Below are 21,818 nucleotides of genomic sequence, written 5' to 3' on the forward strand. Positions count from 1 at the left end.
GTTCTGCTGATAATGAGACACTTTCTCACGCTCTTATGTATTAAGAATAGCACAGCACAATTCTACTGATCATAGCAATGTGAGAAGTTACAGATTGAACAGTGCACATCTCAATGCAATATCCATATTGTCACCTATATTGTTTTAGGCCTGTCGATCAGGCCCTGTCACTTCAGCCAGCCAGCCAGTTCTCAATCTACCTCACTGTCCACTCATTTAACCCATACTTCCTAGACTTAACTATGAGGATGTTATGGGAGGCAGTTGTGGTATAATAGATTTATTATAAGCTTAATTATTAAGCTTCAGGTTTGCAAAAGAGAGCAGTTGGCAAACAGAATGACTAGCAACAGACAATGTATCTTTTAAAACAGATATATGGGTGGTGGCTTGACATTCATATCAACTAAGTGGCACTGGAGGTGAGTTGAAGGCCTCATAGCCTGATTTTGCTTCAGAGAAAAACCAAGACACCCCCAAAAGCACATACTGAGCTCCATGCCTTGAAGGCATGGTGAACAGCGGAGACATCACTTCTGAGGACACACGTGGCCTTGCCAAGGTCCAATCAACACATACTAATTGACTCAGACCCCACCCCATCAAGAGGCGCTGAAAGGTTTTCAAAAGGTATAAAATTGATACCTAAAACCCCTTTTTTGCGGGGAAGAAAAAATGACCACCTTACCTGATAGATGGGTTGACGGGCCTGGACCTCTCTTCTTCCACCAAGAAGAAATGTCTTGGTAAGAATCGCGCCTCTGACTCTGTCAGATGTTTTCCTGGGAAAATAATTACTAACTCAATTTTTTACTGTGACTTGCTTTATTTCTAACTGTTAGCTGCTTGTAAGTGTTTAAAGTGCACAGTGAATTTATCAAGGCAATCCCAAAATTGTTTTAATCTGTCACTTGAATTAAACTGCTTACTGCCTCCAGCATTTCGAAATTGTCTCTCTCTGACTGGCTTTGCTGCAAGTGGCTTCTGATGGTCCTGTTTGGGCTGCGAACCACACATATTAACCCTGTATTTACCAGTCTCTAAGGAGACACACAGGTAACTGGATTCTGACTTGTGGCAAAAGCACGTATAAGCACATAACACATAACCCTTTAGTCATAAACCATTGACCAGAGATTCATCCAGTCACACCTAGGCATCCTCTCTGAGGGGTGTTTAGAAAGCAAGAGGATTTTCCTTGAACCTTGTGACTTGATGGGAGGGCCTCCTTAGCCATCTGTCAGAACCTCACCTGTTTAACATTACAATAGTGTCAAAAGTCTTGCTGAAGTTGAGGTAGACAACATCCACCACTCTCCCCTCATTTATCCAGCCATTCATGTCATCATAGAAGGCAATAACATTGGTCAAGCATGATTTCCCCTTGGTGAATCCACGTTGACCACTCCCAATAACTTTCTTTTCCTCCTGATGCTTGGAGATGACATCCAGATTGAGCTGTTACATCACCTTCCCAGGGATGGAGGTGAGGCTGACTGGCCTGTAGTTTCTTGGGTCTTCCTTCTTGCCATTTTTGAAGATTGGCTTCTCTCCAGTCCTCAGGAACCTCTTCTCCATAATCTTTCAAAGACAATGGGGAGTGGCTTAGCAATAACATCTGCCAGCTCCCTCAGCACTCGCGGGTGCATCCCATCAAGGCCCATGGATTTGTGGGCATCCAGTTTGCCTAAATGATCTCTAACCCGATCCAAGGGATAGTCTTCCTTTCTCCAGACTTTCTCTCTTTCCTCCAGGGTCTGGGATTCCTGAGGGCCTACCTTAGCAGTAAAGACTGAAGCAAAGAAGGCATTCAGTAACTCCACCCTTCTCTATATCCTCAGTCACCAGGGCACCCATCTCATTCAGCAGTTGGCCCACGTTCTCCCTAGTCTTCTTTTTGCTACTGATGTACTTGAAGAAGCCCTTCTTGTTGTCCTTAATAGTCCTTGCGAGATTTAATTCCAAGTGGGCCTGTAGGAAATATATTGGAACAAACTGGACATGCTGTAATCCTAGAAGCCTGCTTGCACAACCCTGCCTGTGATGATCAGTAGAAAGGAATGTGCTAAAGTATCAATGTTTAGACACAAAGGCCTATAGTCAGTTCTTAGATACAAAGCCTTAGTATAAGGCTTCAAGGTTGTGATGTTTTCTGAGAGCTTTGCTATCTCATGAGAATGAGGAGGCTGGCTTGATAAAGTCAGAACCAGGCACGGGAACCGGGTGCGTAGTTTAACAGTGTGACTTTAATATGTTGTAAATATTCTGATTCCATGGAAACATGCACTCTGATTATCTGTATAAATAGACCCTCAGATGTTACAATAAACGAGCAATGATTCACACCTCTAGGAGGACTCCCTCATTGACTCCGGGACTCCCTAATGCCAACATGGCCCTTAGCCTTCCTCGTCGCATCCCTGCATACTCTGACAACATTCCTATATTCCTCCCAAGTTTGCAGTCCCTTTTTCCACATTCTGTAAACTTCCTTCTTCCATTTGAATTTCTCCAAAAGCTTCTTGCTCATCCATGCAGGTCTCCTGCCTCCTTTGCTTGATTTCTTACTCTTAGGGATGAGCTTGGAGGAAATAGTGCTTGAATACTGAGCAGCTCTCTTGAACCTCCCCTACCTTCTAGAGCCCTAACCCATGGGATTCCTCCAAGTAGGTCTTTAAAGAGGCCAAAGTTAGCTCTCCTAAAGTCCAAGGTTGTAACTCTGCTTATTGCCCCGCGTCTTCCATGCAGGATCTTGAACTCCACAATCTCTCTCGTGGTCACTGCTGCCAAGGCTGCCCCAAACCTTCACATCCCCAACTGGTCCTTCTTCGTCTGTTAGTACAAGGTCCAGCAGCACACCTCTTCTCGTCAGCTCCTCCATCACCTGTGTCAAAAAGTTATCATCAGTGCTCTGCAGGAATCTCTTGGACTGTGTGTGCCTGGCTGTGTTGTCTTTCCAGCAAATATCTGGGTGGTTGACATCCTCCACGAGAACCTGTGATTGTGAAGCTACTTCCAGTTGTCTGTAGAAGGTCTTGTCAACTCCCTCTTCCTGATCAGGTGACCTGTAATAAACACCCGCAACAGTGTCACCCATATTAGCCTGCCCCTTAATTCTTACCCATAAGCTCTTGACTCGTTCCTCATCCATTTATTTCAGTTGCTCCCTCACATAATGAGCAACTCCATCACCTTGCCTTGCTGGCCTATCTTTTCTAAAAAGCCTGTAGCCATCCATGACAGAGTTCCAGTCATGCGAGCTGTCCCACCATGTCTCTGTAACTGTAATGAAATCAGATCCCTGTTGACTGCACATAGATCTCTAGTTCTTCCTGTTTATTCCCCATGCTGCATGCATTGGTGTACAGGCATTTCAGAGAGGTAATTATGCATGCATGTTTCCCTGGAGGGGTGAAAGAGGATCCACCATAGGCATGCATAACCTTGAGATGGTTGACTATCTGGTTCTTGTCATGGGATACAGCTAAGGAACATTTGTTGCTGCTCTGGTTGGCCTGACCTGGCTTATTCCCCACTTGGATGTGATGACATGAGCATTGCCATTTTGGACCTCACCTCCCGAATTCTTCAGTTTAAAGCCTGCCTCACCAAATTGGCCAGCCTACTACCAAAACTTCCCTCGCCTCTTCTAGACAGGTGGATTCCATCCCTCCCTAACAGGTTATAGGTATCTAAGAATGTCCCATTGTCATAGAAGCTAAAACCTTCACGATAGCACCAACCACATAGCCAGGAGTTGATATACATTATATGTCTAGTTTTGGCTGCACCCTTTACTCTAACTGGTAAAAAAAACATGGGCAAAGATACTGGGCACCAATATTTCTCACTTGCACCTCCAGGGCTTTGTAGTCTTCCTCGATCCTGCCTAGGTTCTGGCTTGCGGTGTCATTCATGCCCACATGAAAGAGTAACAGTGGATAGTAGCCTGTGCTCTTGACAAGTTGTGGCACCCTCTCAGCGATGTCTTGAATCTTAGAAGGCAAAATACCTCTTGTGACTCCCTGCCAGATTGGCAGATGGGCGCCTCAGCACCCTTTAACAGTGTCACTCACTACAAGCACTTGGCATTTCTTTTTATGGTATCCACTGTGTGCTGCTGGTGCAGTTTCCCCATGTGGGCTTTGCTGGTGGGTGTCTATGGCTGTTAGAGCTTCATATCTTTTTTTGATTGGGATGGTGGAGAGTGGGAACTGAAAAAGAGTCCAGCTTTTGTGGGTCACCAGGGTCCAAGGTGCCTCATTCTCAGTGGTGTCTGCTGTAGGAATGTGGTTCTGAAATCATCTATCTCCATCTCGGTTCCCATAATACTGTGCAGCCTTTTAACTGTTTCCTGCAGTTCAGTCACTGGATGCAATAGATCATCAACCTGTGCACATCTTTTGCAGGTACTTGCCTTTTCACTGGGAGAAAGGTCTGAGTACTCACTGCAACCTACTGCCTGTACTGAAGTCTCCTTCCTTACCAGTTCCATCTTAGTGGAAACGTCAGACATCTCAGGGGCTTTCTCTGTAGAAACACTGGTTTTAACTCTGAGGTGAGTGTCCACCATTTTGGCACAGACCTAGAGCACTTCCCTGGGCTGTAGACCTACAAGCAGGTTGCAGAGCCCTCCCTGTGTGCCCTTCTGCACAAACTGCTGTGCAAATTGCCTGCCCTTGCTGGCACACTATGCCCTGTTTGCCCACCCTGGTCACTGTCATTCCCTAGGGCCATTTAAATATCCTCCAGTTGCTCCTGACAATTCCCAAGCCATGTCAGCCTCGCTTTGAGAGCTGTTGGCTCCTGGTGGGCGTCTCTATTCTTCTTTGTGTTTCCTCGGCTCTGGGAACCCACCTGTCCACCTCAATCTAGCACTCAGTCCCAGAACTTACCGCTGCTGCTGCTGTCACTATGTGTCTTGCTGACTGAGTTGACATTCTTCAAAATACATTTTACAAAATAACTTTTTGCATAGTTGTTAGGCCCTGCTAGAATAGCAGAAAAGAGGTGCTTCCAGTGAATGCCCATGATCAAAAATCATGGGGGAGGCTTTTAACATTTTTAGTTAATACTCTTGTCATAGATCACCTTCTGCATAAGGGTGCCTAGTTTCTGTTGTCCCCTTCTGTTTCTTCCTGGTGATAGAACGCTGCTCTGTCCTGATCTTTTTTAAGGTCATCACTGTCTGGATTTATGCTATAATCAAATATGAGAGCCCTCAGGGCCTCAAAATTGGTCTTTTCTCTGTTTGCTGCATTTAGAATTATGCCTTTAACCTGTAAACAACACTTTCCTTCAAACTGCATGTAGCTGTAGGATTTGGGACTTGATGGCACAAACTCAGTAATATTCTCATCTGATAGCAAGTTGCTTGTCAGCTTGCCTAAATAGTCCCTGAGCGGGTGGATTTCAATCCCATGGATGACTCATGATTATCACAGAGTCTGTGTCATGATAAAGGCAATTGTCTTGCAGGGCATCTAAGAAATTTTAAAGCTCTAAACGCACATATGCTGTGGTGAACCAAGCTATAAAAATGTTAGTGTTGCACTCTAGGGTCATGTGTCCTTTGGTGTTCTTCCACAAGACAGTTTCTGAAGCAGAATGCTGTGAGAAACTGTGTCAAAGACTTTACTGGGGTCCAAGAAGACTACATCCACAGCCTTTCCCTCATCCAGTAGTCGAGTCACTTTGTCATAGAAGGCGATCAGGTTAGTTTGGCAAGACCTGCCTTTTGTGAACCCATGTTGACTGGGCCTGATCACCCATTTCTCTTGCATGTGCTTCATGATAGCACTCAAGATTACCTGTTCCATGACTTTCCCTGGCACTGATGTCAGACTGACAGGCCTGTAGTTCCCTGGATCCTCCCTGCAACCCTTCTTGTAGATGGGCACCTTCTTTCTGCCTGATGATTCCAGACATTTTCATGGAAAAAGTACCTGTTAAATTCAAAAGCTGTCAGCACCCCATCAATGACCACCCAATAACCCAATAAGTAGAAGCCTACTTGATATTTACCACCTTGTAATGCATGATATATTTGAATCAGTTTTCAGTTGCATACTTAAGCCATTGAGTAGAGGGGGATTAATATCTCTCTCTCCTCCAATGCTAGCCATCTGGAGGGAGGAGTGCAAATGTGTTACGTTTAAGGAACATAAATCGGTATGCGGACCTGCAAGTAGAGGCCAGTGTCATATACTGAAATGGATCTATGTGGTCATAAACCTTCACCTTTTCATTGTCCTCTTTCTCATGGAATGTACAATCAACATTCACCATAATCTCATTCCTGTACGATCTGTAGGTCTCCCTCATCTTGTTGGCAACAGTTACTCACTTCTTGCAAGTTAGATATGTATCCCCTTTAAAGTTCCATTTTCCTTCAATTTTCCTTTCTGCCCCTTCTTCTTCATCCCAGGGGGCATCCAGAGCTAATTCCATGCCAAAAATATAGTTTGGGATATGTGTTCTGGTTTCCTGCATACATTCCATGTCATAGATAATACAGCCCTGCCCTGCTTCTGGAGTTTTGATCACAGGCATGAAATAGATAACTATAGATAATCTAACAGGTTTATATCTATCTAACAGGTTTATGTTACAGATCTGTTTGTAGCACATTCCACACTCCAGCCTTTACATCAATGCTATTTTTCTACATGGACCTTACACTTTTAACAGAAAATCATAGCCAGACAATCAGTTTGTTTTTTAATAGCCAGGGCCTTGTGCCTCTGGAAACATTTCCTAGATCTGCACAACAGCCACTCCAGCACCTGGAGCACCTGCTCCTGCTTCATTGATCTTGGTGTCTGCTGGACTGTTTCACATTTTTCTCACTCCTCTCACAGCTGCTGCGCAGCATTTCTTGCCCTTTCTTCAATGTTATCACAGAGGTAGCACCAGTGTCACTGATTGACACTTTTTTCCTGTGAGGGTGACTGAACACTGGTGCAGGTTGCCTAGGGAGGTTGTAGAGTATCCTTCCTTAGAGATATTCAAAGACTGTTTAGACTTGAAGACTTTTCTCCTGATTTTCCTTTGTACTGTTCTTGACCACTGAGGGGGCTATTGTTCCACAAAGACCTCTTGCCTGCTTCTTTCCTGCCTGTAATTATTTTCAAAATTTGACTGAATTTTGTTAGCAGGGCACACACTCTGATGGGTTGACCTTGGCTAGACACCAAGTGCTCACCAGGCCACTCTTTCACTCTCCCTTCTCAACAGGATAGGGGCAGAAAAATATGACAAAGGACTCGTGGGTTGAGATAAGGTCAGGGAGATCACTCAGCAATTACCATCATGGGCAAAACAGACTCAACTCAGGGAAATTAATTTAATTTATTGTAAATCAAAATCAGAGTAGGATAAATAAATCCAAACATTAAAGCACCTTCCCCCCTCTTCTTTCCAGTCTCAACTAGTGAGAGGATGAGAGAAAATGGATTCAAGTTGCACCAGAGGAGGTTTAGATTGAATGTTAGGAAAAATTTCTTTACTGAAAGAGTGGTGAAGCACTGTCAGAGGCTGCCCAGGGAAGTGGTGGAGTCTCCATCCCTGGAAGTGTTCAAAAAACATGTAGACGTGGCACTTTGGGACATGGTTTAGTAGGCATGATGGTGTTGGGCTGACAGTTGGACTTGATGATCTTAGAGGTCTATGATTCATCCCCAGTTTTCACTACCTCCTCCCCCCAAGCAGGACAGAGGGATGAAGAATGAGGATTTGTGGTCAGTTCATCACACATTTTCTTTGTTGCTTCTTCCTCCTCATTATCTTCACAAACTGCTCCAGCATGGGTCCTTTCCATGGCGTCACAAGTCCTGCCAGCAAACCTGCTCCAGTGTGGGTTTCTCTGTCCACAGGGTCATGGGTCCTGCCAGGAGTCTACTCCAGCACAGGCTCTCCACAGGGTCACAGCTTCCTTCACGCACATCCACCTGCTCCAGCATGGGGTCCTCCACAGGATGAATGTGGGTATCTGCTCCACCATGGACCTCCATGGGCTGCAGGGGGCCAATTTGCTTTCACAATGGTCTTCACCATGGGCGGCAGGGGAATCTCTACTCCTGTGCCTGGACCACCTCCTCTCCATCCTTCTTCACTCACCTTAGTGTCTGCAGGGTTGTTTCTCTTGCATATTCTCAGTCCTTTCTTCCAGCTGCTGTTGCATAGCAGCTTTTCTCCCCACTCTTAAATATGTTATCATGGAAGCACTGTCACTATTGACTCACCCTTGGTCAGCGGCAGTTCTGTCTTGGAGCCAACTGGCATTGACTCTCAGACATAGGGGAAGCTTCTGGCATCTTCTCAGAAAAGTTACCCCAGCAGCCCTGACGCTGCCAAAACCTTGCCACACAAACTGAATACACACACCCGTGTTTTGAACTAAAGTAAATTAATTTTATAAGCTATATTTTGAGAAGAGCCTTTGTTTTGCATTCCAGCTCTTAAGGCTTTTTTAGCTTTGCCGGGGGGCATCTCTTCATCCTTCCCTGTCCTTAGAGCATGCATCACTTCAGCAAGTGATATTTGGGAGAAGGGGAGGTTTGCTACTTTTTAATCCCATATCCGTCTTGATAATGAGAGTAATTTCTAACCTTGCTGTAAAACTCTATTTTATTTATACTTCTTCTAGTGTTGTTTCTGCTTTTTAACAAAAAAAAAAATTAATCCTTCTAGAAGATTACAGGAAATATTTCTGAACTGGAGGATAAAAGCTAGGAATTAAAAGAGCAGGAACAGTTAAATCATAGAATCACTAGGTTGGAAAGGACCCACTGGATCATCGAGTCCAACCATTCCTAACAATTCCTAAACCATGCCCCTCAGCACCTCATCCACCCATCCCTTAAACACCTCCAGGGAAGGTGACTCAATCACCTCCCTGGGCAGCCTGTTCCAGTGGGCAGCCTGTTCCAAATATTTGTTTCTTGGCTAGAAGTCTTTGGTAGCCAAAAGTTTTAATGCAATTTTTTTTGCTTTACTAAGTTTCCAGTAAACTTGATTCTTGATGGTGCAGGAACTATAATTTCTACATAAGGAATTGTCATGAGTATCTTTAACTCTATGTGTGGAAACCTCACTGTATTTATTGTCTCGTTGCCTGGATACAGTGTTAAAGTAGGAAACATAATTTGTTTTGCTATTTTGAAAGTTTGAATTGATTCCATAAATATGTTTCAGAAAGCCAATTAAGTATAACAAGCAACGTTATTGAGGTTTTTATGCATTTTTTTCTTCAGTGAAAAATGTTGGTGCTAAGTTTAATATAATATTTTCATTTTTTGTTTCATTTTTGCTACAGTATCTGTATTTTTTAATGCAAAATGTTTTAAAACTTGTTGGATGAAATGTATCTACTTATCTGTAAAAGAAATGCTGTACAAAACTGGTAATGAATCCACTTGCATATAATTGCTGTTATGTCAACATATCTTATCTTTCCATGTTAAAGACAGAAATGGCTAGTGGTGGAAAGTTGTATCAGTAGAGGCAATGAACTGAAGATTTTGGAATAGCTGTAAGGGGAGAAAACTCAGGGCAAAGTAGTCTGTTTCCAAAAATAAACAAAAAAATCCATAGAAATATGAATATTGATTATTCTTCAGATACTTCTAAGAATCTTATGGTGTATTTATTGAACAACAGTAAACCGTTTATTATAAATACATTAACAAAAAATCCCACAGTGTTTTGGTAGCAGGAGGGGCGGCAGGGGTGGTTTCTGTGAGAAGACACAAGGAGCTGCCCCCATGTCTGACAGAGCCAGTTCCAGTTGTCTCCAAAATGGACCAGCCGCTGGCTAAAGCTGAGTCAATCAGTGCCACTGGTGCTGCCTCTGTAATGCCATATTGAAGAAAGGGTAAAAAATGCTGTGCAGCAGCTCTGAGAGGAATGAGAAAAATGTGGAAACAGTCCAGCATGTGCCAAGGTCAGTGAAGCAGGAGGGGTAGGAGGTACTCCAGGTGCTGGAGCAGAGATTCCCTTGCAGACCGTGGTGAAGACCATGGTGAACACTATGGTGAAGCAGGTTGTTCCCCTGCAGCCCATGGAGATCCACAGTGGAGCAGATATCCACCCTGCAGTATGTGAAGGGTTCTATGCCAGGTAGATGTGCCTAAAGGAATCTGCAGCCCATGGAGAGCCCACAAAGGAGGATGAGGTTTTCTGTCAGGACCTGTGGCTCCATGGGGGACCCACGCTGGAGCAGTCTCTTCCTGAAGGACTGCACTCCATGGAAAGGATCCATACTGGAGCAGATCGTGATGAACTGCAGCCCATGGGAAGGGCCCACATTGGAGAATGTCATGAAGGACTGTATCCCGTGGGTGGGACTTTACACTGGAGCAGGGGAAGAATGTGAGGAGAAAGGAGCAGCAGAGACAGTGTATTATGAATTGACTGCAAACCCCATTCCCCATCCCCCTGCACTGCTTGGAGGTAGGAAGTAGATAATTCAGGAGTGATGTTGAGCCTGGGAAGAAGGGATGGGTGGAAGAAGGAATTTTAGATTTGATCTTGTTTCTCATTATCCTATTCTGATTTTGACTTGCAATAAATTAAATTATTTTCCCTGAAGTTGAGTCTATTTTGCCTGTGATGGTAATCCCAGAGCGATCTCCCTGTCCTTATCTTGACCCACAAACTTTTTCATCATATTTTTCTCCCCTGTCCTAGTTGAGGAGGGGGAGTGAGAGCAGCTTGGTGAGTACCTGGCAGTCAGGCAAGGTCAATCAAGCACGGGGAAACATTGCAGTATCCAGTAGGTCAGGTCTAGTGCATGATTATGCCTGAGGTAGTAACTGTTAGATGCCTTTTTTTTTCTTAAAAAGGTATGTTTACCGAAATTATTGTGAATAGAAAAAATACGCAGCTGAGTGCAGGAGATGTTACTGTGTATGTGCAAATGGATGTAGATGGCCTCAAAGGAAAGAAGTTATAAGGGATCAAATAGACTAAAAGGATTAAAAAACAGAGTGGAAAGATACTTCAGTTTTTTGTACTACTCAAGAATATGGTTTTAACATATTGAAGAATATCAAGATTATATTTATAGTCTTTGGTGTTAAAAAGGGGACCAAAATAATTTTAAAAGGCAGATGTTGGCGATAGTTTTGTTATGAGACTCTCTGTAGAGTATAAGACAAAACTGAATAGAGAAGTACTGTTTGTGGTTTCTGGGTGATAAAAAGTCTGATTTCTGAGATTCTCTCTCATCTCCTTTAATGTCTAAAGGCTCTATTTGTGATCAATCTCCATTTTTATTTTTAGGAGACTAGCACTGTGCTTAAAATGGACATAAATGCAGAGTCCAGAACTACCATATCTACCTTCCCTGTGCCTCTTGCACAGGTCAGTTCTGCTGGCAAAACTGAAGCAGAGAAACCACGATGTTCCAGTACCCCTTGCTCACCAGTGCGACGGACAGTTTCAGGCTATCAGATCCTTCATATGGATTCTAACTACCTGGTTGGCTTCATGACTGGAGAGGAGCTGCTAAAATTAGCCCAAAAGTATACAAGAAATGAAGATAATAAAGGAGAATCCAGGCCTAACTTGCACTCTAAACAGCTTGATTCAGGACTTGCATGTTCCTCCCGTTTGTACAAAACTAGAAGTAGGTACTATCAGCCATATGAGATCCCAGCAGTAAATGGGAGGAGGAGGAGACGGATGCCCAGCTCAGGGGATAAATGCACTAAGGCTTTACCACATGAACCTTACAAGGCACTTGATGGTCCTCTGCCTCTTTGCCTTTTAAAAGGTAAAAGGGCTCACTCTAAATCCCTGGACTACCTCAATTTAGACAAAATGAGAATCAAGGAACCTGCTGACACAGACATACTACAATACCAGCTCCAACACCTTACCCTTAGAGGGGACTGTATATTTGCAAGAAATAACACATGAACTGAATTATAATCTAGGATTTAGAACCAGTTTCTAGTTATTTGCTGCAAAAAATCCACTGTCATACTGTGTACGTGACTGTCCACATTGTAGACGGCATCAGCTAAATGTTATCAGAAAGAAATTTATTGGAATAGAATTTTGATAGTGCATTGTGTTACAAATATTTGGAGGAAAAAAATCTTTCCAGAGCAAGCAGCTTCTAATGCAAATTTGACTGCAGCTGGTGGATATTTCTTTGGACAACTTTTAACAAAGAAAAGGCTTTTAGTTTTCAGATATTTTTTTTATGGTACGTTTATCTGGTATATATGGTAATTTAATACTGAAAAATTGATGAGCTGCTTGGTTGTGGCTAATTTTTGCTTGATGTTAGAAACTGATCTTGGATAAGTACTCAAGTTACCTTTTTGTTTCTGACTGTATTCTACAATAAATATGTATGCATGATTTTTTTACATTTTGGGAAAGAATGTGAGCTTAGCTAAATTGGATTACTTTTTATTTTAAACCTATTAAATTTTTTTTTGTTTCTGCATGGAAGGAATTCTTTTTGCCTCCTCTGTCTTGTAAAACTAGTTTGGAATAAGTATTTGGAATATTAAAAATAATATGATTTTTATGTTGCCTTGACATGTAGACAAGAATTCAATTCAGATTCCAGTAAATACACTAGACTGTCTGCATCCGTATGTCAATAAAGTTTTTAATTTTAATTCATGATTTCTATATAGTATAGTAATGCAAGATGTCAAATATCTCTAGCATTTATTTGGAAATTTAGTTTATTTCAAACAGTGAACACTTTTATTAAGATGCAGAACACAGATTTTTAGATGGAATACAAGTGAAATGTTTCTATATCAGCCCTGAAAAGCTGATTCTTGATTATGAAAGAAAGTAGATTGAATAGACTGATTTAAGTTGTTGCTTAAAAAAAAATGTCCAAATATGACATCAAATGCAGTTTTGACAGCTGTATTCTTAGACATATTTAAAACATGCTAATAACATGTTTTGATGGAGACCAGCTCACAGAGACGCCTGAAATCGACAGACGGACTACCGCTCTGGTGGCAAGTAGCAATATTTTATTCTCCAAATGGAGTTTTTATACTCTTCTGGTTCCTCTTCGGACAATGATTAAGTGCTTCTAGTTAAGATAACATCGTGCTTGCATGCACTATTTACATACTTTATTACTATTCTTGTCGTGAGAAAGCAGGCTCTATAAGTTCTACAAACAAGGGTCTACGTGTCTGGCCAGAGTTCACATAACATCCTTAACTAAATCTGCAGGTGTTCCTGGAGTGTATTCATTTAACTTGGGCCCTGGAATGGGGAGAAACCCATTATATTGCCAAGAACCTCTGTGTCCACATCCTCCCTTCCAGGAGGAGCGGCTTTTGATCTCAGCACAGTGTTCTGTTATTGACCCTTCCAGGCCCTACAGAACACTGCTCTCAAGGCCTCTGGCTTCATCATTCTGCTTTTGACCCTTTCAGGCCCTCAGAATGTATAATGGTTCTCCTCAATATTTAAAAATTTAAAAAAGGTCTTAGACATTTTAAGGTGCAGTCTATTACTGAAGCAGTGTGCAACTTCATTTTGGTTTACTTATTTAAAAGTTAAAATTAAGATCATGTTATTTTGAAACATAACTTATTTGATCAGTTGTTTCTGGTATAAATCAGGATTTTGGGGGGGTTTGTTTCTCCTTCAGAATGAATAACAAGGACTAGTCAGTGCACGTGTTGTGGAAAATGAAGAGTTCTTTTCATCCTGTCACTTAATCCACATTTGTAACCGAAGAGAGTGAAGCGGAGCCCAGTAGACTATGTTTTACTGGTTTGGTTAACATTTTCTGGCTTATTGGAATATTTACAACTGATGTGTATTTTATGCAGTTAACCGCACCTCTGTAAATTTAATGTATTGAACAATGATCTCTAAAGTAAACATTTCCTTTGTAGTCTTTAGTTTGAAAAACAGAATATGGTCAGATACCAAAGAGATGGAGGTTTTGTCTAAGGAATAAACACCACTATTTCTTGAAATACCCTATGAAAATGTATTTATGGCTGAAAAATAAAAAGAGTGATATAAATACTTATTTGTGTGGACTCTTTTTCTGTGTAGAAGAACAAGGACATTTAATGATACACCTTTAGACCAGGTGACTCACGGAGTGACAACACCAAACGCAGAGTTAGGTGCAGGTATGTGGCTGTGCACAGGGTGCAAGGGAGATCTTTCCTCCAAGCTTGCACACCATGTGTCAAAGCCGATACATCTTTATTGTGCCGTGTTATATTAGGGTATTGTGCCGTGTTATATTAGGGTAACATACTCTTTTCCAAGAAATGGGTAGGGTTAGTAAGATTATTCCCTGGAACTCATTATCATAGTAAGATTAATTCCAAGAACTCTTTATCATAGCTCTCCTCCTCTTCGCACTTGCGTGTTTTCTCATGGTAATGGTCAATGGGGTCTTTGGGGATGAAGATAGGCCATCTTCCTCGCATTGAACTTTTCACCTTCCCTCCTTGCACATGCTCTTAGAGAGCCTAGGCCATCTTTGGGCCTTATCTGGCCCAGCTGGTGGTCCTTCCCATGTCCGTTGTACCAGTCCTTGTTATCTGGCTTCAACCAGATACAGTCACTGCCCCTCTAAACAAACCTCTATGTCAGAAATCTGTATTTTAATTAATTCAAACTTATAACTTTTAACAAACGATTTCTTCTTTCACAGGAATCATTAAAACTTAAAAGGAGGAATCTTATATCACAGAATCACAGAATCACAAGGTTGGAAAGGACCCATTGGATCATCGAGTCCAACCATTCCTAACACTCCCTAAACCATGTCCCTAAGCACTTCATCCACCCGTTCCTTAAACACCTCCAGGGAAGGTGACTCAACCACCTCCCTGGGCAGCCTGTTCCAGTGCCTAATGACTCTTACTGTGAAGAATTTTTTTCTGATATCCAACCTGAACCTCCCCTGACGGAGCTTCAGGCCATTCCCTCTTGTCCTGTCCCCTGTCACTTGGGAGAAGAGGCCAGCTCCCTCCTCTCCACAACCTCCTTTCAGGTAGTTGTAGAGAGTAATAAGGTCTCCCCTCAGCCTCCTCTTCTCCAGGCTAAACAACCCCAGCTCTCTCAGCCGCTCCTCATAAGACTTGTTCTCCAGCCCCCTCACCAGCTTTGTTCTCTTCTCTGGACACGCTCCAGAGCCTCAACATCCTTCTTGTGGTGAGGGGTCCAGAACTGAACACAGTATTCAAGGTGCGGTCTCACCAGTGCTGAGTACAGAGGGAGAATAACCTCCCTGGACCTGCTGGTGACCACATTTCTGATACAAGCCAAGATGCCGTTGGCCTTCTTGGCCACCTGGGCACACTGCTGGCTCATGTTCAGTCGGCTGTCAACCAGCACCCCCAGGTCCTTCTCTTCCGTGCAGCTCTCCAGCCATTCTTCCCCAAGTCTGTAGCGCTGCATAGGGTTGTTGTGCCCCAAGTGCAGGACCCGGCATTTGGCCTTGTTAAACCTCATCCCATTGGTCTCGGCCCAGCAGTCCAGCCTGTTCAGATCGTTTGCAGAGCCTCCCTACCCTCCAGCAGATCGACACTTCCTCCCAGCTTAGTGTCAGCTGCAAACTTGCTGAGGGTGCACTCAATGCCTTCATCCAGGTCATTGATAAAGACATTGAACAGAGCTGGACCCAGTACTGAGCCCTGAGGAACTCCGCTTGTGACTGGCCTCCAGCTGGAGTTAACTCCATTTACCACCACTCTCTGGGCCCGGCCATCCAACCAGTTTTCAACCCAGGAGAGTGTGCGCCTGTCCAGGCCAGAGGCAGACTGTTTCTGAAGCAGAGTGCTGTGAGAAACTGTGTCAAAGGCTTTACTGAAGTCCAAGAAGACTACATCCACAGCCTTTCCCCCATCCAGTAGTCGAGTGATTTTGTCATAGAAGGCGATCAGGTTAGTTTGGCAAGATATGCCTTTTGTAAACCCATGTTGACTGGGCCTGATCACCCGGTTCTCTTGCATGTGCTTCATGATAGCACTCAAGATTACCTGTTCCATGACTTTCCCTGGCACTGAGGTGAGACTGACAGGCCTGTAGTTCCCCGGATCCTCTCTGCAACCCTTCTTGTATATGGGCACAACATCAGCCAGCCTCCAGTCTAGTGGAACTTCCCCAGTCAGCCAGGACCTCTGGAAGATGATGGATAGGGGTTTGGAAAGGACATCTGCCAGCTCCTTCAATACTCTTGGGTGGATCCCATCCGGCCCCATAGACTTGTGGGCGTCTAGCTGGGCAAGCAAGTCTCTAACCGCCTCCTCTTGGATCACGGGAGCCTCAATCTGCCCCTCTAACTCTTGGATTTGTACACAGAAGGAACAACTTTCCTTGCTATTAAAGACTGAGGCGAAGAAGGCATTAAGTACCTCAGCCTTGTCCTTATCTCCTGTCACTGTTATTCCTTCTGCATCCAATAGAGACTGGATATTCTCCCTCGTCCTCCTTTTCCTGTTAATGTACTTGTAGAAAGACTTTTTGTTGTCTTTCACAGACTTAGCGAGTTTTATTTCTAGTTGGGCCTTGGCCCTCCTGATTTTTTCCCTGCACGATCTCACTTCGTCCCTGTAGTCCACCCAAGATGCCTGTCCTTTCCTCCAAAGCACATAGAGCTTCTTCTTATTATTGACGCATCTTGAGATCTCCCTGCTCCACCAAGCTGGCTTTTCCCCCCGCCGGCTCCTTTTCCGGAACACAGGGATGGCCTGCTCTTGAGCTGCTAGGATTTCATTTTTCAAGAGCGCCCAACCCTCGTGGGCTCCCTTGCCCTGAAGGACTGTTTCCCACGGGACTTTGCTAATCAACCTTCTGAACAGGCCAAAGTCTGCCCTCTGGAAGTTTAATGTGACTGTTTCGCTAACCCCCTTCTTAATCCCACCTAGAACTGAAAACCCTATCATCTCATGATCGCTTAATCCCAGGCATCCTCCAACCGTCAAATCCCCAACAAGACCTTCTCTATTCACAAACAGCAGGTCTAGGAAGGCACCCTCCCTTGTTGGTTCGCTAACCAGTTGTGCAAGGAAGTTGTCTTCGATGCACTCCAGAAACCTCCTAGACTGTTTCCTTTCTGCTGTATTGTACTCCCAGCAGACATCCGGAAAGTTAAAGTCTCGAACAAGAGGCAGAGATTTAGAGACTGTCCCCAGCTGTTTATAGAAGAGCTCATCAGCTGCTTCTTCTTGGCTGGGTGGTCTGTAACAGACTCCTATCACAAAGTCCCCCTTCTTGTGGGCTCCTCTGATTTTAACCCATAGGCACTCGATCCCATCCTCACCGTAATCCAGTTCAAGAGTATCAAAGCACTCTTTAACATAGAGGGCTACCCCGCCTCCTTTCCTACCCTTCCTGTCCCGCCTGAAGAGTTTATATCCCAACATAGCTGTAGTCCAGTTATGCGAGTCATCCCACCACGTTTCTGTGATGGCAATGACATCATAGTCACCTTGCCCTACAACAGCTTCCAGCTCATCCTTCTTATTGCCCATGCTGCGTGCATTGGTGTAAATGCACTTCAGCTGGGCTGATGAACCTTCAGCCCTCGTAAAGGGAAGAGAGTTTATTCTCGATTGACTGGTCCTTGGAATAATTAATTCCACAGACCCAGTTTCATCCTTACTGTCCCCACTTGTACTCGCCCTCACTTGCCCTGTTATGGTGTACTAGTGGTCCTCTCCAGCACACCATTTCTCAGCCGCCCGTTTCCCACTTCCAGGTTCATTCCCAACTAGCCTGGTCTCCTCCCCTTCCCCCTTCACATCTAGTTTAAAGCTCTATTTAAGAGCCTAACTAGATTTTTAGAGATAACTTTAGTCCCCCTTGGAGACAAGTATGACCCATCCCTAGTAAGAAAACCTGGGGGTGGGTGGGTCACCCCATGATCAAAGAAGCCAAAGCCTCTCTCCTCACACCAGGCTCGGAGCCAGGCATTAATCATCTGTATGTTCCTGACCTCCTGTTCCATATTCCTTAGTATTGGGATAGAGCTAAACACCACTTGTGCTCCAGAGCCCTCCATCATCTTCCCTAAAGCCCTGAAGTCTCTTTTGATGGCTTTCAGCTTTCTGAGCTGTAAGTCATCATTACCTATTTGAAATACTAACAGGGGATAGTAATCTGTTTCCTTCACCAAGGAAGGGAGTTTTCTATTGATATCCCTCACTGATGCCCCCGGCAAGCAGCAGACCTCCCTGTGGAGCGGGTCCGGTCTGCAGATGGGACCCTCCATTCCTTTAAGAAGGGAATCCCCTAAGACGATCACTCTCCTCTTTTTCTTGACAGAGGATGTTTTTAGGGCCCTCCGAGGATGCTGGAGCCTAGGGAATGTTTCCAGGCTGTGGGGACCATCTCCTTCTTCCTCTGCTTCTTCCTGGGAGATAGGTTCCACCTGCAGCGTTTCATATTTATTTCTGAGGGCTATCTGGGGGTTAGTTGTCCGGGTGGGGGGAGCAGGTTTCCTGCGCCGGACAGGAACTTGCTGCCATCCCCCATCTCTTGTTCCCCCTGCCTCACAGATTATAGGATCGAGCTGCTCCGCCGCATTGGCTCCAGCAGCCTGCTGGGTTTGTGCGAGGGCACTGCTCAATCCAGTTGAAAAAACTATTTTCTTCCTGAAAAACAGGAAGAATTGTTGGCTTTGCGCCAGCAAATAATGCCAAATAAGGACATGTAATGCAACCCCTAAAGACCCTCGTGATGGACTATGGGGAGATAAAGCACTAATGATTGTTTAAAATTTAGTGAATTGTTCATGGTTTGGTTCAGACATGGGATGGGTTAAATTTAGGTATAGAAAAACGGTGGAAAGAAAAGTGGATTAAAAGTTCCAACCTCAAGCCAAAAATTAGATCAAATATTAAGGGAATAAACAGGCTACTGCCTTTTTTGGCTTGAGGCGGGGTGGAGATCCAAAATGTCTTTCTTTGACGCCAGCTCATCTGTGGTGCAGGGTTCAGTGGAAGGGCAGTGCTCACCAGTGGGTGCTGCTAGTCCCCCCTTCTCCCCCCTTCCTCTGCCCATCTGACCAACCACCCCAACATGCACTGATGGGGGGATGGATGGGCCTTATTGTTAACTGCTTTCGCACCAAAACGTAACGGTTTTCGTGAAATGTATAAAAGGGGAAGGGAGCCTGGACCAGGTGCGCCTTTGGCTAATGTGCCCAAGCCTCAGCTATGCGCCCAGCGCTGCTTCCTTACTTTGCAAATTTGATACCTCATAATAAATTTTTCATAATAAACTTTTGTTTGATTGGATAAAAGATTTTGCATTGTCCATTTATGACATTATACTTCAGTGAAATATTTAGACAGTTAAGATTTCTCTGCTATTTCAGGAAATCAGACATACAATTGTTAGTACATTTTGTGCATATCATTACTTTGGTCCTGTGCAGTAACTGTATAGCTACATCTATAGAGAGGTCGGTGGCTGTCTTGCCAAGTTCAAACATGAAAAATTTGTTAGTACCTTTTCGGTCTAGTGTCTTGCTTCTGAAAGTGATTGCACCTGACAACATTGCTTAACTATTTTACACTTGCAGCTACACCTGCATAATACATAATCATTCAAGAGCCATAAGTTGGATTTGTAACATTCTTAATTACAACTCTTAAATTCTGAGATGCACCCCCTCCCCGTGGCAGGATCTGACGTGCTGAAGGGCACGTCTCAACTTGTCTGAAGGACATGTGCCAACTTGTTACCTGCTCTACCACCATCATCTTCTCAGAGAAAAGAGCGAGATAGTTTACAAGAGAGAGAGAAAAGATGAAAGATAGCCACCATCTTCAAGGTTCCACGTGTTGTAGAATGTGTTTCTTTGTCCTGCGGGGTCTGAGAAGATGACAGGTGTCCACGAGGTTGCAGGCTTTTGCATGGTTATTTAAACTCTCTGTCCCCACCCCTCACCTGTGTAGGCTCCTGCCACTGGGAGGGGGTGCATCTTAGAACCACCTTCCTTGAGACATTTTAATCCATGCCATGCCGTGTCCATATACACCATCAGTAAGTTTTCAGACAACACCAAATTGGACAGGAGTGTTGATATGCTCGAGGGTAGGAAGGCTCCACAGAGGAATCTGGAGAGGTTGGATTAATGGGCTGGTCCGTCCAATTGAACAGAGTGTTTGCTGGTCATGTGTGTAGGGGGATCACTCTGAGGGGAAAATGCATCTGGGGAACCCCACATCACTTATCATAAGCCATATCTGTCAAGTCACAAGTGGTATCACTGTTTCGCCATCCTGCTGACAGGTACCCCCAGCAGATGTACATATCTCTAATTAAAGTTCTTACACTGTTAATAAACCAGGTTTCAGGATGTTCTCCTGGCCCATCTTCACAGGTAATAACTTTGAAGCAGTTAAAAAGAGGACTATCAGGTCCATGGTGAGGGGGTGAAATGTCAATGCGATGGCATTTTCTACCTTGTTGCAACCAGGTAAACAATAATTTGTTCAACTCTGTCCCAGTCGGATTCTGTTGTTTTGGGAGGGAAACGCACCAGGAAGGGCTCCACAGCACAGTGTAGTTGGTTTCATAATAGTCTGGTACATGGAACGGGTCAAATGTGGGGTCCCAAGGAAAAGTTTCACAGGTATGGTTCTTTTCCTGGGAGTCCAGTTTTATGGGACCACTAATTCTGGTAACATTCCCACTCACATTCACAGGTGCCTCAAAGGTTACATTCACTGATGTTCGAGTATAGGTGCAATTTTGTTTGAACATATTTTATCCAGATTTGACTTTAGAGGAACCTTCCAAGCCTCAGAGGCTGAAGGTCCCAGTGCCACATTTCCTTGTCAATATATTGTTCAAATTTTGTCACCCATTGTCACCTCCCACCAATCATCTTTGAAGGCTCCATGGGTAGCACTGTTGCATTTGAATAGATTAGACCTATCTGAGTTCAGCAAGAAGAATCTTAGGCCTTCTTAGAATCATAGAATCATAGAATAGTTTGGGTTGTAAGGGACCTAAAAGATCATCTAGTTCCAACCCCCCTGCCATGGGCAGGGACACATCTCACTACACCAAGCTGTCCAAGGCCCCATACAACCAGGCCCTGAAGATCTGCAGGGATGGGGCAGCCACAGCTTCCCTGGGCAACCTGTTCCAGTGCCTCACCACTCTCATCGTGAAGAAATCCTTCTTATGTCTAGTCTAAATCTGCCCCTCTCCAGTTTATACCCATTGCCCCTAGTCCTATCACTACAAGCCTTTGTGAACAGTCCCTCCTTCTTGAACTGATCTAGGTCAGGCCACACATATCCCTCGGTCTATGTGTCCCCATGTTCTGTAGTAACCACAGATTAGCTCCCAGGCCAAACTTGGGGTCTCTTGTTTTTTGTGGGTTGCAAAAATATAACAAAACAATAAACATCCTAACATAAAGGCACAAGAGGTTAGGGAGCACATTTAACACAACAATGCCCTTAAAACTTCTGTCTCTCTCTTCTCTCTCTCTTTTTTGTTTTCTTACAAAACCATATATCAAAACTATTTACACAAGCAACATATAAAAACTGCAGCAATACAAGGAATCAACAATAGCATAGATAATCATAGAATCATAGAATCACTAGGTTGGAAAGGACCCACTCGATCATCGAGTCCAACCATTCCTAACAATCCCTAAACCATGCCCCTCAACACTTTGTCCACCCATCCCTTAAACACCTCCAGGAAAGGTGACTCAACCACCTCCCTGGGCAGCCTGTTCCAGTGCCCAATGACCCTTTCCATGAAAAATTTTTTCCTGATGTCCAGCCTGAACCTCCCCTGGCAGAGCTTCAGGCCATTCCCCC

General features: G+C 44.1%; 1 protein-coding gene across 1 annotated transcript; it reads left to right on the forward strand.

Moving 5' to 3' along the window:
* Window positions 1–10,018: 10,018 nt before the first annotated feature.
* Window positions 10,019–11,922, forward strand: LOC104058388 (macrophage immunometabolism regulator). Its single transcript, XM_054053210.1, has 2 exons — window positions 10,019–10,096; window positions 11,284–11,922. The coding sequence occupies exons 1-2, from the start codon at window positions 10,019–10,021 to the stop codon at window positions 11,920–11,922; spliced, it is 717 nt and encodes a 238-aa protein (XP_053909185.1).
* The last annotated feature ends 9,896 nt before the right edge of the window (window positions 11,923–21,818 follow it).

Source organism: Cuculus canorus, chromosome W, assembly GCF_017976375.1.
Source record: "Cuculus canorus isolate bCucCan1 chromosome W, bCucCan1.pri, whole genome shotgun sequence".
Classification (NCBI taxonomy): Eukaryota; Metazoa; Chordata; class Aves; order Cuculiformes; family Cuculidae; genus Cuculus; species Cuculus canorus.

Coding starts and splice junctions, on each gene's coding strand:
- LOC104058388 (XM_054053210.1), top strand. CDS start 10,019: ATGGTGAACACTATGGTGAAGCAGGTTGTTCCCCTGCAGCCCATGGAG. Junction 10,097..11,283: donor GAGCAGATATCCACCCTGCA/GTATGTGAAGGG, acceptor TTTTATTTTTAG/GAGACTAGCACTGTGCTTAA.